Source organism: Lissotriton vulgaris, chromosome 3_1 (assembly GCF_964263255.1).
Source record: "Lissotriton vulgaris chromosome 3_1, aLisVul1.2, whole genome shotgun sequence".
NCBI lineage: Eukaryota > Metazoa > Chordata > Amphibia > Caudata > Salamandridae > Lissotriton > Lissotriton vulgaris.
The window spans coordinates 1418743501-1418761441 of record NC_141689.1 but is presented as its reverse complement, the minus strand read 5'-3'; the positions used below and the strand labels follow the sequence as shown (position 1 = coordinate 1418761441).

The 17941-nt window shown below is 44.4% G+C and overlaps 1 protein-coding gene across 9 annotated transcripts in view; it reads right to left on the bottom strand.

The window, feature by feature from the left end:
• Window positions 1-17941, bottom strand: part of PTPN13 (protein tyrosine phosphatase non-receptor type 13) — a 981974-nt gene that overhangs the window by 18493 nt on the left and 945540 nt on the right. For all 9 annotated transcript variants that reach the window (XM_086961883.1, XM_086961888.1, XM_086961886.1 and 6 more), the window contains one exon: window positions 15547-15695. In XM_086961883.1, the coding sequence (XP_086818009.1) occupies window positions 15547-15695 (149 nt within the window). The remainder of the gene's footprint in view (window positions 1-15546; window positions 15696-17941) is intronic.

The following is a 17941-nucleotide window of genomic DNA, read 5'->3' as shown; positions in this document are numbered from 1 at the left end:
AGTGCTAGAGGCCATTGAGTCAAGGGCTCTTACGTATAGAGCAAATGAACAGTACATAAGCCAAACAAACTTGTTATGCGCTATAAATGTAGCTTACCTAAGTTTATTTCTATTTTACTCTAGAAGATCCACTTTACAAGATACCACAGTAGAAACCTACCTGGTCATGTATAACAGACTTATCTTCGTTTGAGTGAGAGTTATCTGCTTGAGAGGTGATTAGACCATAGGGAGATGGTATGCTATTATAGCCACTACAGTAGTTGGAAGTGACAGATACTTCTGTACATGGTGCAGGCTGACATGTACTACAAAGAGCACAACCAAACAAATGCAATTTGATAAAGAGCTGTTACTACATACATCTAAGTGTCCTCAAGCATGCCTCCAAAGCAGATACTATATATTGGAAAGTTGATTTTGCTTAATGTGAAGGCTGTCACTGATAATTTTGTGAGGTGGAGTGAAAATGTGTACAAAGCTGTGCTTTATATACAAAATGAAATGATGCACTCTGTGAGTAGCAGGAAAATAAAGCTTCCTCTTGTTTGAACACAGGAGAAAGAAAGTTGACACCCCATCTTTTAATGAGAATTGCTGCAGGAGCCCTCTCTTCATTCCCTGTCAAGCAGAATGACCTATGGGCTGCCGGGCCTGATGGTTACTGTCAGCTGGCACCATGTATGCACTTCATGAGAAATTAATTATTGAATGCTAGACAAACACTGCGTGTAATTTTAAAAGGTGGGATGTGTGTGTGTGTTTTTTGCTTGGCCTAAAGAATTAGTCAGTAATGCTCTTTCTGGTGGAAACTGCTTTTTAGGCTGTGTGTGCCCCCAGATGCAGATCCCCAAGATCACATTGGTTGAGGCCAGTGTAGAAATTCCTCGAGTTGAGAGCTTATTAAAGGACAGAGTCCAAACACAGAATGGGGAGAGTTGGTGGGGAGTCTGTGGCCAGATAGAGTCTCTACCAGAAAGAGCATAACCAAAGGTAAACAACCGTTTTTCTGATAGAGACATCTAACTGCAGATTCCTCATCTTTCAAATAGATGCCAAAACAGTACCTATTTAGGGGTGGGTCTGCGAATGGGAAACCAGAAAGTCATGCGTGACTGGCAGAGTAAATGCTCCTATCGGTGAATCCGATTGTCCAGACAATAATGCTTTGTGATAGTATGGAGGTATGCCCACATGTCTAGGACAATTGATAGTGCAGTGGTAGTAGCTTTGGCCCTGGTAGAATGAGCATGAGGTCCTTCTAGAGCCTGCTTTCCTGCCAATGGATAGCAGATCTTAATGCAGAGTATGATCTAGTATGAGATGGTTCTCTTCTGCACTGCTTTGCCTTTTTTGCTCCATAGAACCTCACGGAGAGCTGATCGTCCACCCATTATTCCTTGGTACGATCAATGTAAAAGCTGAGCGCTCTTTGGGCTCCAACCGATGGGGAAAGGCAGGAAATCAAACTGTGTCCAGAATGGCCCTGATAAAGCGGAGTGTCTGAGAAGGAGTCATGTGGTACTTCAGCAAGTTGATAAAGAAACCCAAAGATGACAGGAAGTTATTGACTGCCTGAGGCGAGCCCCCCTTCATCAGCCAGCCACTGAGGTATCGGAAGGCTGGTACCATCACTTTCATGAACACCCAAGGGATAATGTTGAGACCAAATGGGAGCATAGTGAACTGAAAATGCTTCTGTCCCACCACGAACTACAGATAGCGCCGATGGGATGGCAGGACAGGTATGGAAGTAAGCATCCTGCAGGGTCAAGGGCAGAAAAGACCTGCGTGAGGATGAGCATCTTGAATTTCTCCCTCCAAAGGAAGGGATTAGGAGGGCTCAGATCTAGAATAGGATAAAGGCCTTTGTCCTTCTTGGGCACTAAAAAGTAGTGGGAGTAACAACCACTTCCTACAACTCACGCTGGCACCCTCTCGGCTGTCCCTTTGGCAAAAAGGGCTTGTACTTCCTGCCACAAAATGAAGAGATGGTTCTCCATCAGTCACTAGCTAGACGGTGGAAGATGGAGCGGGGAAGAAAGGAATGGTAAGGCATATCCCCTGTGAAATATCTTTAGGACCGACCTGTCTGATGTTCTTGCCTGTCAACCCGGTATGAATCTGTGGATTCTGCTTTTCATTGGATGTCTGTGCTCCTGTAAGGCCATTCTAAAAGAATTTGGCATGGGGGATGCATGGGGAGGGGCGCTGCAAGCCTTGGAGTATTGACTCTACCTTAGGCATCACAAGCATACCTGGTGGGGATCTGTCACAGACATTTGTTTATGACTGTCCCTACAGGGCTTAAAACATGTTTCTTTGGTGGTGGTAGCCTTGCATTGACCTACAAAGCTCGGAGAGACATGAAGGGAGCTTCGGATACATGTGTGGTGGCACGGAAAGAGAGGAACTGATTTAAGCATGCAAAGGTGGAACTTATATAGGCCCGTATGTTATTTGCGGTGTGGAACAGCGTTAATGTGGAGCCGTCAGGTGCCACCGGATGGCTGACAAATTTCCGGATCCAGTCTGATGTCCGGGAATATTCGAACGGTGAGGAATCTGTGGCTTGAAGTCTTTATTAGAATGATGCATCCATGTGCATGTTGTTAATTTTGGATCACGTTTGTGGCACTAACATTCAATAATCATTTCCAGCCAGATCATTTTATGGATGAAGTGCACTTTGTTTCTAGTTCTCCACACAGATGTGAAGATGTGACTCACTTTTGCATCAAAACTCATAGTTCATGAATCTGAGGCAAATGCTTCATTTTTCTTATGCATGTTCTATGTTGACAATGAGACAGTTTGATGGATTTCCAGCTGCAAATTTGCTAGTCACCGTGCATTTTACAGTACTTTAAGAAACATATTTTTGGTTAAGGCTGCTGCTGTTAGGTGAGATTCACCACTCTATTCAATTTAACAACTTGCTGTGTTCCTCAAATGGGCTTACATTTATGCAGCGACATCAGTGGTCTAAATCAGCCAATTTCTTCACAACATCAAAAGGATTTGAAAGAGGAGGAAATTCAAACCAAATGACTGGGAATTAAACAAAATGATACTTTATGTACCTGTATTGCAATAGGAACACTACTGGGACAATGCACTGTTGTTGTGCCACTGAGTTATGGCCAATGAATAAATGTTCCATTTACTGAATGTAGTAGAGTGAAAGATCACGAATATACACATGGCCAACATACTGCTTTATGGCTGTGTATTTAAATGACCTTTACAATGCAGTTCCAAAATGTAATGTAATACATGTGCAAAGTGTGTAGTAGAAGTAATGTTACATACACATGCCTTTACATGCTATTTGAACAAAGTTCAAGTATTGGTTCCAATAATACTGGATATTTTGAAGAACTAAATGAGTATAGACACGGCATGTAATTAATTTGAGGTTACTGCATTGAGTGCAACCGGATAACCATATGGACTGGTTTGTATGTAGTGCAAGGAATGGTGGTTGAGCAGTTTTTCGTTTGTCAGAGTTACATTAAGGGTGACTGAATACCTTTGTACAGTTGTGTTTCTTTAGTGTGCATCACTGGTCGCATCCTGGATTGTGGGCATGCCAGAATGCTGCAATTGTATAGAATATGTTGGTTATGTTGCACTATCATTGTATACTAGATCGGGGCCAAGCTATTGATTGTAGCTGGGGCTATCATTGTATGACATATTTTTGCAGCATGAGGGGTGGATATTTTCATGTTGCACCATGTGTCATGCCCATGCTTTGATGATGTGCACCATTATGAATGGACATGTTTCAGAAATGCACCTCAAGAAATGATGACATATTTTGGTTGCATGTTATTGGTGGAGAAGAGTCTTGCCGGTGGCAGAGGCGGGCTCTATCTACTTAGCGCTCTGATTTCAGTCTATCAGACTGCTCGCGCTGTTGTTATAGCGGACTGTTTTTAACTTAGCGAGTCAAGGCTAATTTTAAAACTTTCATTGTGTGTCACCTAATTTGTATTTCCTGTACTGCACCTCACCTCCAGGCTGAGTTGAGTGCTTGGGGGACCACGCATTCCGCCCACTCCCGCCCCGGTCTGCCGCGTCCAATCATGGACGTTTGAAGCGGAGGGTGAGGAGGAGCCAAGCACTTCCAGGCTCAGGGCTGACAGGTCAGCGCTCTAGCGACGCTGTGGGTGGTACTTTACTTAAAGGTCAGTTAATCGCCTCGCGCTGTGGAGAAGAGTCTTGCCGGTGGCAGAGGCGGGCTCTATCTACTTAGCGCTCTGATTTCAGTCTATCACACTGCTCGCGCTGTTGTTATAGCGGACTGTTTTGAACTTAACGAGTCAAGGCTAATTTTAAAACTTTCATTGTGTGTCACCTAATTTGTATTTCCTGTACTGCACCTCACCTCCAGGCTGAGTTTAGAGCTTGGGGGACCACGCATTCCGCCCACTCCCGCCCCGGTCCGCCGCGTCCAATCATGGACGTTTGAAGCGGAGGGTGAGGAGGAGCCAAGCACTTCCGGGCTCAGGGCTGACAGGTCAGCGCTCTAGCGACCCCTTCCTCCCCTATAAATGTGCTTTGGTCAGCGACTGCGCAGCGGACGCGTGCAGCAGGCGCGCCGGACGCGCGCCGAAGTCGAGCCAAAGTCAAGCCCGTCTGCGCCCGTCCGCGGCCGGACGGGGCACGGGGCCATAAACCCTGGCTCTTTTATGCCCGACAATATACGGTATGACAGACAAGAACTGCTGGATATGCGGCCTAATATTTCCTTATCTTGTAAACACTCCATGGAGGCGCTATCGCTACATAGCTGTCCCACATGTCCTTTTACTCCTGAGAATACTATTACTAAAATAAGTACGGTAGGGTTACTAAAAGCGGCGCTGCTTAACTGCAGATCCCTTAGAAAACACTGCACTCAAATTTTCCATCTACTTGAGGATGAGAATATCAACATCCTGTTTCTTACTGAGACGTGGTTGGATGAGTACTCTGATCCTGATATAATACAGGCTTTGCCACCCGGTTATTCCCTCTCCAGACTTGATAGAAAGGATGGCAGAGGTGGGGGTATTGCTATTGTTACCAAAGCCCCTTTAGAATGCTCCCTCTCTCCCATTACGATTGATCATAGTGAAGCCGGCTCTTTTACCATCATACAGGGCCGAAGCACTCTCTTTCAGGCATCCTTTTGTATCGTCCCCCTGGAAGGCTCTATGACTTTACTTCCAGCCTTATGGAGGCTATAACCCATCTAGCTTTTAGAAAAACTAGAGAGTTAGTATTGGGGGATTTAAATGTCCATTTTGACGATCCCCTTGACAAAGAGGCGGCAGACATTAAATCTGAACTACTCTCCTTACAACTAGAGCTAAAGAACCACGACCCGTCACACCAACTGGGACATTTATTGGACCCTATATTTGGGAACTGGACTGGAGTGCAGACCTTATCTCCTCAGCCAGTACCCTGGTCTGATCACTTTGTTATCCCCATGCAAATTCAACTACCTGAAACTGAACATAACAAAAATAGTGCACAACGATATCAACGCAGGAAATGGAAAAATTTCTCTCTGGATACCTTTATAAAACTCCTTGAAAATGCTGGACCTCCTGGAGGATCTGACTGTGAGACAGCATATAAACGTCTACAGAATTGCATCACTAACGCTCTAGATATCACTGCCCCTATTCGCACCTTAACCAACTCTAAAAGGACTAAAAAAACGGCCCCGTGGTTCACCCAGGATCTTCAGCTAGCTAAAACTGCTTGTAAAAAGCTTGAAAGGGAATGGCGTAATAACTTCTGCCCTAAAATCAAAACCCTATATAAAACTGCGCAAAAAGAATATAACAAAAAGATACGAGTGTCTAAAGCATCCCACTACAATAACCGTATCCTGGAAGCTGAGAACTCCTCGAAAGAGCTTTTTCAGATTTTCAAGGAAATCTCTATAATAACCACGAACCCTACATCCCACAATGACTCAGTAGACACTTGCAACAAAATTGCGAAGTATTTTTCCGGCAAGATCACGGACATCTATGCCAATTTCTCCAGTAATATAAAACCCGGCACTGACTTTGTTGAGAGGGAGGATACCATCCTTACAAAATCTTGCCTTCGTGCTTTTACTGTTCCTCCCTCCGAAATCTTCATGAAGACTTGTCAAAGTATCAAATCTGGCTCTCCCCGAGATCCCGGTCCCCCTAAAGTCTTAGGAGCTAGTCTCTCGGTCTTAGAGCCCTACTTTAGACATGTGCTCCAAGTCTCTTTTGACACTGCCTGTCTGCCTGTAGAATGGAAGAAAGCAATTGTACTCCCCATCGAGAAAAAACCTAATGTGAGCCAGGATATCCTTGAGAACCTTCGTCCCATCTCCTTGCAACCTTATTTAGCAAAACTTGCCGAAAAATTAGCCAATACCCAACTCATGGCCCACCTTGAATCTCATAATGCCTTTCACAGCTCTCAGTCGGGCTTTAGATCGAGCTACTCCACAGAGACAGCGCTCCTGAGAGCGACCGAAACTCTGCGGGAAGGAGCTGATGAGGGTAAGATCATGGCACTCATCATGCTGAACCTCAGTGCCGCGTTTGACACTGTAGCACATTCCATCTTGCTACAGTGTCTAAACACAGCGGGGGTCACCAAAGAGGCACTGGGGTGGCTGAAAGCCTTTCTCACCAACAGGTGCTTTCAAGTTCAGAGAGGCAACTTTCTCTCGGACAACATGGTCTTAGAACAGGGGGTACCCCAGGGCTCTGCCCTGAGCCCCACCCTGTTCAACCTTTATATGGCGCCGCTGGCAGAGGTGGTCCAATCGTACGGCGTAGAGCTTGTCTCTTACGCCGACGATACTCAACTGTTGATCTCCCTGTCCCAAGCCCCCTCCTCTGATGCTGATGATTTCAAATCATGTGTGAGCAATCTCGCAGATTGGATGACAAAGCACTGCCTCAAACTTAATGGCACTAAAACTGAGGTACTCATAATAGGAGGTAAGGATACTAACTGGACCAAAGACTGGTGGCCACCCTGTCTGGGGCCTCTACCCACTCCCAGTCGGGAAGCGAAGAACTTAGGCGTCTGGATTGACAATACACTTTCGTATGATAGCCATGTTAATAAAATTGTAGGGAAGTGCTTTGGAGTCATGAAAACTCTCAATCGTACCCTGGATCTTCTCCCTCTAGAGTCTAGGCGTACCATGACTCAGGCACTAATAACCTCCCGTATAGACTACGGCAACGTGCTTCTGCTGGGTACCTCCGAAAAGAACATCAGAAGACTGCAGGTTTTACAAAACTCAGCTGCACGATTAGTTCTGAGATTTCCCAGAAGAGCACCCTCTAAACCTACCTTGGCTACCCTTCACTGGTTGCCAATCAGGAAGAGAATCCTATTTAAGGCACTTCTCTGGTGCTATAGGATCATCTCTCAGAAAGCTCCATCCTATCTGTCCGATCTAGCCATGCCCTACGAGCCCAATAGATCCCTTCGTTCCATGGGAATGGGTCTGCTCAAGACTCCTCGCACTAAAAAAGCTAGAATGGGAGGCCGCTCTTTCCGTTCACTAGCAGCCAACAAATGGAACACCCTTCCCACCAACATTAGACTAGCGAATAATGAGTCCTCTTTTAGAAAACTGCTGAAAACATACCTATTCGCCCTTTAGTTTCCCCCCTCCCTCTTCTCCTCCCTTGACTCTTTCTCCACAGCGCGGGGACACGCCGGGAGGCGTCACCAGGCGCTTTACAAACCCCTTAATAATAATAATAATAATAATAATAATAATAGAAGTGCATTTTCTTTCACTGACAACAGGTTAAAATATTGGAGAGTCCAGCTGTCACATCCATGTGGGTACACATGTTTGTGAAGTTGCACTAGGAGTTATGGTCATGTTTCACTCTGTGGAGTGAATATGCATATATGTGATGTACTTCTGGTGAACACCTTTACTTTCACCATCGATGGGTCTATTGCTGATGTATGTGTCGCACCACCAAGGGCGGACATTAATGTACTGTCACTCTTGGGTGGTTTGACATTCCAGGTTTGTTCATCAAATTTAAGTATGGCATTGATTGCAGTGCATTTGTAGGTGGACTGTGGGTGTATTGATGGGTAATTGTGGGTGGACTGATCGTTGTATTTTCTAAAGGTAAGTAATGACCATCTTACATGCTATCGCTATATTATAGCCGGTCTTGGATTGGGGTCTGTGGTTCTGTGTGCTTACAAAGGTTTCTGGATTGATGTTTGCATGTAGCTTTGTGGCTGTGAGAAGTGGAGAGTGGTGTCTCAACTGGGCAATACTTCCATGTGCATGGGAAGGTGTTCTAGTAGTTCATCTAAGAATATTATGATGAACTTTAGGTGTTACTTGTGTTTTATTTGTTGGTGGAATTGTAAAGTGTGAATCATGTAAGTGTCAGTTCAGAGCTCTTTGGCTTCTTGAGATGACAGGAATAGTATGAAAGTATTGAATGTTACCCTTCATAAATTTACCATTTTGTAAGCATGTGTTTCATATTATACTATTTATGCACTCTAGTACTTTCCCATTTGTTGTGGGGATAGGTCGGCTGTGTATGTTTATGTGCCTTGGGTTCCGCTGGTGGAACATGTGTTCATTCTGTGTGTGGTAGTGTGGAACTGTACATCGATCTCTTTTCATTCAGCATGCTGTGTTGAAAGTCTGGTCTTATATGCTGTTCTTTCAGTGCAAACACGATGCTGGGTTTATTGTTAATATGTATAATGCCTTACTAAAAGTATAGCTTTAATTGGGTTATGATGGTACTGATGCTTGCGCAATCACAAAGAAGGGGGTGATTTGTGACCTTGCACAGTAGACTTATGATCTTCGCACATTTGAGAGTTCCCTGCTTATGCGGTGAATGGAATGTTGGGAGACCGTACGGTCACAGCAAGCAGAATTCAAATTGGTGTCCTGCTGCAGCATGGCTCTGAGTCTGAGGCTAGCACAGCAAGGCGTCTTTAGTAAGTGCAAGTAGGCAGTTGTATTGGTACTAAGTAGCTGTGCCCCTATTGCTAGATATCTAAATGTGTCTGTGGGGAGGGAGTGAGAGGAGAAAGCAGGTTTTGAAACATGTGGATATTGGTGGTGCAAGAGCAACTATCCAGATGTGCAAGAAAGCTGCTGTCAATGTACTGTGTCATTGTTCACATGAAGGTGGTGGCTTGAAACAGTGATGAACAACCGAGAACATGGCAATGCAATGTGTGAAGTTCACATGAGGAAACACAGAAAGGTAAGTAACTTGTTCATCTGATAGAGTTTTCTAAGGGCAGATTCCTTACCTTAGAATAAATATCCAAGTAATGCCTCCCAGTAGTGGCTCTGCAAAACCAATTTAAACCGAAAAGTGTTGCAAGACTGAACAGGTGAAGTGCCCATTGCGACGGACCCAACTATCCAGATAGTAGTGTTCGGTAAATGAGTGTAAAGATGCCCAATTGCTGCATGGCAGATGTTCAGGACAGGGACTCTGTGGGCTAACGCAGTGGTCACAGCCTTAGCTCTGGAGAATGAGCATGCAAACCCTCAGGGGGTTGCTTCTTGGCCACTGCGTAGTAGATCTTGATGCAGCGCACAATCCATCTTGAGGTGGTCCATTTCTGCAGTTTCCCCTTTCTTAGCTCCTATGTACCCCACGAAGAGTTGATCGTCCACCTAGAACTCTTTCGTGCGATCAAGGTGGAACAAAAATTGCTCCTTTTGAGTCCAGACAGTGGAATCTCAGCTCCTCTTTGGAGGAGTGAGGTGGAGCAAAGAAAGTAGGCAGGGTGATGGTCTGGCCTACATGGAAGGGAGTCACAGCCTTCGGCAGGAAGGAGGCATGTGTCTGGTGGACCAGTTTGTACGGGTAGAAGGTAGTGTAGGGAGGGTGCGCAGAGAGTTCCTGCAATTCGATGACCCTCCTGGCCAATGCTATTGCCATTGCCATTGGGAAAGCAGTTTTGCTTGTCAATAGCCTAAGAGGGCAATTGTGCAGAGGCTCCAAGGGTGCACAAATCAAGAAGGTGACAACAAGATTTATAGCCCACTGGGGCATGATGAATGGCCTGGGAGGAAACATGTGCTGCGAGTCTTTAAGAAACCTAGTCACATTAGGTGACTTGAATAAAGAAGGTTGGTCCAGCAACCACAAACATGCCAAACTTGCAGATAGATAACCTTTAACTGGGCACTGAGCCCAGCCCTGCTAGGGCAATGATAGAGCATACAGAAGAACCTTAGAGAGAAAGGTGCAGAAAGAGAGTTGATGTTGTTAGAATCATACCATGTCACAAAATGTTTCCAATGATGGGTGTATACTGACTTGGTCGAGGGCCATCTGGCTGCCCTTGGCTGCCAGAATAACATCACAGACTTTGGGAATAAGGTTGAAAGCTGTTAACTTTCGCTGCTCAATCTCCATGCATGAAGATGAAGTGTGCGCAGGTTTGTGTGTAGAAAGCTCCCCAGTTGCTGCGATAGAAGAGCCTCCCAAAGAGGAAGCCTGATTGGAAGTTCTATGGTCATGCTCAAAAGGTCGGGATACTAAACTCTCCATGCCAAATCTGGAGCCCAGAGTAACTTGGGCCTAGTCTTTCCTGATCTACTTAAGAATTTTGGGCAGGAGGGGTATAGCTGGAAAGGCATACAGGAGGTTGGAGCTCCACTGGAGAAGAAAAGTGCCTCAGAGTGAGAGTCGCCTTGGAAACCCAGTGTGCAAACTGCACACACTGCACATTCTTGGTAGTCATGAACAGAACTAAACAAGGCTCTCCTGGCTGGTAAAAGAGACCCTATACCACCTCTGGGTGGAGACGCTATTCGTGGTACGGCATCAGCAGCTGAGTTCACCCACCCTGGTGTTCAGAAAGCCTGTCAGGTGTTGAACCCCTAAGGAAATGTCCTAGCATTCTAGCCATGTCCAGAGATGCAAAGCCTCACCCCACCCTGTTTATTGCATTACCACATGGCAGTGGTGTTTTCTGTTAAAACCTGCACCAGCCGTCCCTTGATCAAATGAAGAAAGACTTTCCATGCCAGGTGAATCACATGCAGCTCCAACAGATTGATGTGGAGCCCAGATTCCACTGAATACCAGAGTCCTCTGATCACCAATTCTCCCAGATGGCTGCCCCATTCCAGAATGAATGCATCTGTCACCAGAGTCGGCTCTTATTGGGGAGGGGGAGGGGTCTGTCACTAACCCAATTGCAGTTTGTCAACCACCACAGCAGATCTTTTGCATTTCCCTCAGAGAACTGGACCATGTCAGAGCGATACCCCTGATGCTGTGTCCACTGGAACTTTAGGTCCCACTGCTGAGCGAGTATACGCCAATGGGCATGAGTTACAAGCAGGATGCAGAAGGCCATGAGGCAAACAACTTCACGGTCATTCTCACCGAAATCCAGTATAGAGGCTGACACATCGGCATCCTGACTCACCGCGTGGGAGTATAGGCCCGAAACTGCACTGTGTCCAGAGCAGTTCTGATGAAAAGGCAAGTCTTACAGGGAGTCAGGTGTGACTTTAGCATGGTGATAGTCAACCCCAGCAAGTGCAGAGGTTTGCTGTAGTCTGGAGAAGGGAGACGGCAGCCTGGAGTAAGCCCCTCTTCAACTAACAATCGTAGAGGTAGGGAAAGACTGGAATTTCTGACCTCCACAGATGAGCTGCAACCTTGGCCATCTAGAGGTGCTGGCAAGGCCAAAGTGTGAACAAACAAAAGAGCTCTAGCAGGATAAATATATAGAAAGCTTGAAAAGAAGCTAACTTTTTTTCTGTAATCTCTGGCGGGACTAAATTCCTTATGCAATTGCATCATTTTTTAATTCATATAAAGTGTATCAATTGAATTTATAAAGATATTGCAAAACCAAAATACAAGCAAAACACTAATTGCAGAGTTGCTTTGTTATTTATTAACTTTTACTTAATGAAATCGTTTTTATATAAAATTTCAAAAGCAAGTAATAATTCACAGGAAACTGGGCCCCCCAGGAGCCGGGCGATGATGGCAAGCAATAGTTCTATGCACAGACCAGGTTTGGACCAGGACCCAAGTAGGATGTCTGCAAAAGCTTCATTAAAGGGAAGTAAAGGTTCAGAAAGGGCAATTACTAACTGAAGCAGCTCCGCCAAGACATTCGTTTTGATTGCCACGGAAGATAGGTAAAGGTCCAGGACTTCATCTGTACTATGCCCCACCATAGCGAAAGAGGCTCCTTCCTCCGTAGCCATTGTAGAAGGAGGGGCAGAACCAATGTCTGCTGAGACGTCCCCCCTCTGCCAGTCCCTCATAACATTGTCTTCATTCTTATATAGGGGGTGCTGGTATACATAAGAGTCATCAGACCCCTTCCATTCTTTTCCCTCTCCAGGCCTGTCAAATGCAAAAGGCAATGGTTCCAAAAAGGAAAGCATGGTCCCAGTTTGGAGAACCGGCATTGGAGATGCATTTGAGCCGGCATTGGAGATGCTCTTATGGCTCCGTATCAGAGTTTTGAATGACAATGGGGATGGCCCTGCTATGCGCCGTCAGCAGTGTCAGTACCAAAGCAGGTACTGAGGAAGATCTTGGTCTAGCTGGCAGCTTTGCTCTTCATCCAACATGGGAACCATGGGGCCGAAAGGCACCGAGGGCTAACCTGCTGGTGAGGATCCAGTGGCGATCTCTCCCTAACCATGGGTCCCAAAGGTGCTCCAATTATGAATATGAGGTGCATGTACTCATGAAATTCGACAAGCTGGGCTCGGATTGCTCCTGCTCTGAGAAAGTCAGGTAACCATGGAGTGAACCCAGACTCAGGCTCTAGTGAAGCACGAGGACTGGAGTGCCATGATCTGGCGCCTCATCAGAAGACTTCAAAGGGTGAGGTTAAGTCAAAGACCTTTTCGACGTCTTGTGTTTGTGGTACTTACCCAACTAAACAGATTCTGAAGTTTTCCACCATGCTTTAGAAAGTGACTAACTGGCCACCCATCACTACATCTCTGATCTAGCACATCCCCTTAGATTCCAATACTAGCTAGACTATGTGTCTTCATCTTCACATTGTTCCATTTAGATGTATATCTGTGCAGAAAGCAATTGTACTTTTATTGCTTGACATCAGTAATGCTACACGGCAACTACCAATGATTAGGGAGACCATGCTTAGTGCAGATGAGCAAGGCCTGAGCCAAGAGTGGGCCAGTTATGCTGCCTAAGCTATCTTTTCTGCAAGGTTAATTACATGCTTGTGATGGGGTGAAATCATATAAAAAAAAGTTAAGGAGTGGGTTGTTATCCAGTGGGGATAGGCTTTCGAGGCCATGTGATTAACCCCACTGCTTCAAAACTGATATGTTTTTTCTAAAAAACTGACAGTAAACCAATAAACTCAAGGTGGAATTAAAAGATTATATGATACACCATCCTGATTGTACACCTGTGTTGCCCCTATATAGTGGTGTTCCCATTGGAAGGTAAGTTAGTATGTCCTGTTTAGCCTTTGGCACCACTGGGACCACAGTGTTTCTGATTGCAGCTGTAAACAACTTCATTAGTGAAGATGGTCACCAACATCTAACAGATTGCTACAGCTATATAAAACTTCTTGACAATGCAAAATAACTATTAAGTATATATGATATGAGGAAGGGAGACTAAAAGGAGAGTGCTTCTGAATTAACTCCCCTCTATTGGATACACCAGAGTCCCAGCCAGAAGACCTGAAAAAGTGTTCCTGGAAGTCATGATGTTAACGAAAACTGTAGTGAAGATCACCAAAGTACATATGCAGGAAGTAACTGAGCAATCAGAAAATACATTTCTATCTTGATATTTGGCTTAGAAGCACCAGCAGGTCATTGCAATAAGGCAAGTTCTCAGTATTGGCTCTGTGAGTCAATCGAAAGCTGGGGTCTGCATCTCCCATGTTTTAATTGTAAAAGACCAGACATCTGAATTTCAAAGAAATCCAGCATATTAATCTTTTTTCAAATGCACATTTCCATACACCTATGCATGATCAGTCTTCTTTTAGAAATCCCCATCTTCCGAACCTCACATGCACTTCATCAATCATTCTCAGGAGCTGCCTCCTTATTTTGGAACACCCTCCCTCAGAATATCAGAACTGCATAGGCTCTTCTATGTGAACGGCATCTCTTAAGGATGCATCTGTTCAGATTATACTGTCTTGATCTATGTTTTCACATGTTAAAACTATCCTTAGTTTATGCCTTAACTTAAACATCCTTCTCTATTTTTCCTCCATCCGCTGTCTCTTCATTTTTACTCCTGTTCTATTGCCTACCTCTTCTCTGCTCCTCCATTCCATTAACCCAGATTGCTTTTCCTTCGGTCTCTTTTGCCACTTGGGCCCTTTCCATCCCACCCATTGATCCCACCCCCACCGTAGTGCTCTATCATTACTTTAGACCCTCTTTGATCCATATCTATCTATGCCTCTTCTGAATACTCCTTACTCCAGTAAGTTAGCATTTTTATGTAACTCCATGTGTCACATTTATTGTCACAGTAAAAAGCGCATCAGTATCCTTGGTGACCATGCACTATATACATCTGTACATAACTAAATAAATGACATGGTTAACAACTTTCATATTAAGCTTTGTACTCAAGGTCAGACTGTGAACTATGTGTGCCTTAAATAGTGAATTTCCAAGGTACAGAATACATTGTTTTGTTATGTTAAAAGGTACTTGTAGAGCGCACAGCTACTCAAAAGAGTGTCCCGGCGCTAATGAACCTCAGGGCTGGACTGTTGCTGTCAATTTGAAGGGGGGAGCCATAAAGTTTTTGCTAGAATAGCCAGGTCTTTAGCAGCTTCCTGAAAGTAAGTAAGTCTGGCACCTGTCGAAGTTTCACTTATAGAAGGTTCCAGACTCGGGCAGCCTGAACTTGGAAGGAGCGGCCACCAGTACGGGTGTAGGAAAACATAGGAACAACCGCTTGATGCCGAGAAGATGACCTAAGAGTTCTACCAGCGGCATAGTGTGAGACTCTCCTTCTAAGACGGTGAGCACCCGTACCTTGTATAGCTTTAAAAGCCAAGACCAAGGCTTTAAAGCAGATTCATTTTCGGACAGGAAGCCAATGCAAAGCCTTCAGGTGAGGTGAGACCCAAACTCTTGTTCCAAGAATAAGTACTGTAGTAAAGATACAGAGATTTTCTCATTGGGCCCAGCTGTGTCCCCAATCATTGTTTAATGTTCTTAAAACCGTTTAGTTAAGATCGGTCCCCGTTTGGAATAAAAGTGTTACATTATTTCAGGAAAATTCTGTGCTCTTTAATGCTCCAAGTGCCATTCAGGTAGTATGTAACTTTAAATTTCGAAAAGGAAGATCTTTAGAGGTAGTCACCACATTCTCATGCAATCTAAAAGACTACCTGCATTTATTAACTCATTAAGAGCTTCTACATTATTCTGAAAAGTTGTACAACTATATATTACACACTTGAAACTGAATGAAGGAGATAACTAATTTTAGGTTTGGAACATCATTTTATGCTGCTTACCTCAAACTCCTTGGATGGAATTTTTTGCTCCAGCAAGCCACGCATCATACGAATGACTGACTTTAAGCCAGAGCCAGTATAGTTGCCCGATGGGTGAACTCTGATGATCGGAAGAGTGGCAAGGTCGTCATTTGTTAATGTGCGGTCATCTGTCACGAGAACAACATTTCTTAAGTACAGCATGTTGCACAATTAATACTTTGATATCATATGGCATGCTTGATCTACTATCACTGCACTACACTCAGCTTTCATTACCATTATTTCTATGTTACTGCAGTTCTGGGAATGGCTGCTTAGACTCATGTGGTAAATCTTTGGAACGTGGCATAAACATTTTCACTATAACCCTTAGTTAAACTGTAGTGTAGTTCCTAGTTTCCCACTAGGCCCTGCGCATTGGAATAACATAAACAGTAGTATCGACGTGGAACTGCGGATATTCCAGGCCTCCACTGACTATGCTAAACTTAATTGGGTTGTGTTACCAACTAGCTCAGAGGTCACTGGAAACTTTCTTCTCTGCATAGGAAGTGATCAGTTTCCTTGGCACAGACAAGAAGGGATTCAGTTTTCCAACAACCGTGCAACATGACAACTTTGCTCCTCAGATCAAGAGTCAATCTCTAGGGTCGCGTCAAACAATAGACCTGTATTTCACTCAGTCAGTCTAGTTCAGTTTACCTTCACGAGATGTATGGAATAGAGAGACTGGCGTTTGTCAATAAAGGGTTAACATTTATTGAACAGTCTTTCTTCTCGTACAAGAGAAATGTATTGCCACAATTGCAAAACTTGTTATGATAAAAAGTACATACAGTAAGATAAGTATTGCGAAATAATACTGTAAAATCATTGATATGGTTTCTTAGCCATACAATGGTTAAAAGTAATAAAACATATATACAGTCATATATACAATAGGCTAAAATACTCAACTGGTGCTTCTAACTAAGCCTACCCCAGTGTGCCTGACCTAAGCCTAACACGTGAAAGGGGAGTAAGTAAGTAGCTTTAAGTTAAGTTGGTTTTGCCAAGGTTTGTTTCAAGAATTCTCATTTAAGGGTTTAGTCAGCACCATACCTCTGAATATAATGATGGAGGTTTGGTATCTCCTTCAGGGGAAGCTCGATATCCCTGTCACCCGCGAGGGTAAACCGGAAACGCCGGAGCTGGATTTCTCTGCACGAGAAAGGCAGCGGCTCTTCTTCAGCGCGTCGAGAGGAGGAGGCGGGGGACAGCGTCCGCGGGCAGCTGGATCTGCTGGGCTCTTCGCAGAGGGACGTCTGTTCGGCTCCTAAGCGTACTGCACCATTGTTCGCGCTTTAGCAGCGATAATGGTATCAGTAGCTTCACCACCACAGGGACAGCAGGCTGCAGCGACAGAGTGCTACAGTGCTCGGCAACAGCAACGGTATGCACAACAGGGTGCACAACAGCTCTCGACCACTATTGCTTAAGGCAACATTGGTAGTATTTATACCTGACAGGTGCCGGGTTTGACGCAAGTTTGCTAGACATAAGACGTCAATTAAAGATATCACTAGGAAGTGATAGCTATCAGTTGCTCATTAGAGTTCTATTACTAATCAAAACATAGCAAGGGGGATTTCCCAGTTTGCTGAGTTTTTATCTTGTTGAAGAACTCGGAGTGTTAATCTAGGAATATCAGATAGTGACTTCTGCTCTGTCATTGCACTAATTGGTCGCAAAGGAAGTGGCAGAGAGAGATATCCTTGAACGTGGCTCTGTTCGTGTGAGGTCAGAGATGACTTTCTGAATATCGCACTTGAACGGTTATGCCAATATAGGGAATAAAATGGATTTATAGCCGAATAGGGGCATACGGTCACAGTATCGATCAGGACCCTAGATAAACACGCAACACCCACTCCACGTTTACATGTCCATCAAATTACTAAAACTAAAGCAATAGGATGCATGTGTAACATTGCCCACTCCAAAATACATAAATGCATTCGAAATAGGCGTACTTGTAATACATGGATTTTAGGTACTGTACGTTTTTGAAGCATAGAAATCATTAAAAAATGATGGCATGTGAAATCAATGAACGATTATGCATTAAAATTACACATGAAGTATCTCTGACAGAAGAAGGGCGAGATAAATCATCACATATAAATGCATTTGCAAAATGTGTGCTAGAGGCTAATGTAAGTTGTTATGTCTCTAGGTGTGTGTACAAAATAGAAGTATGAACTTCTGTTCTTTAAGAATAGATTTTACCTCAAGCAAAGATTTGTTCGTGCCAAAAAAAGGTCAATATTTGAAAAATATCCAATCCAAAGAAAATTAATGCTTGAACGGGGAAACAGAGTTCCAACGCTGCTAGCAGTCTTTGTTGACTAGAAGTGAAGGCCGAATTCAGAGT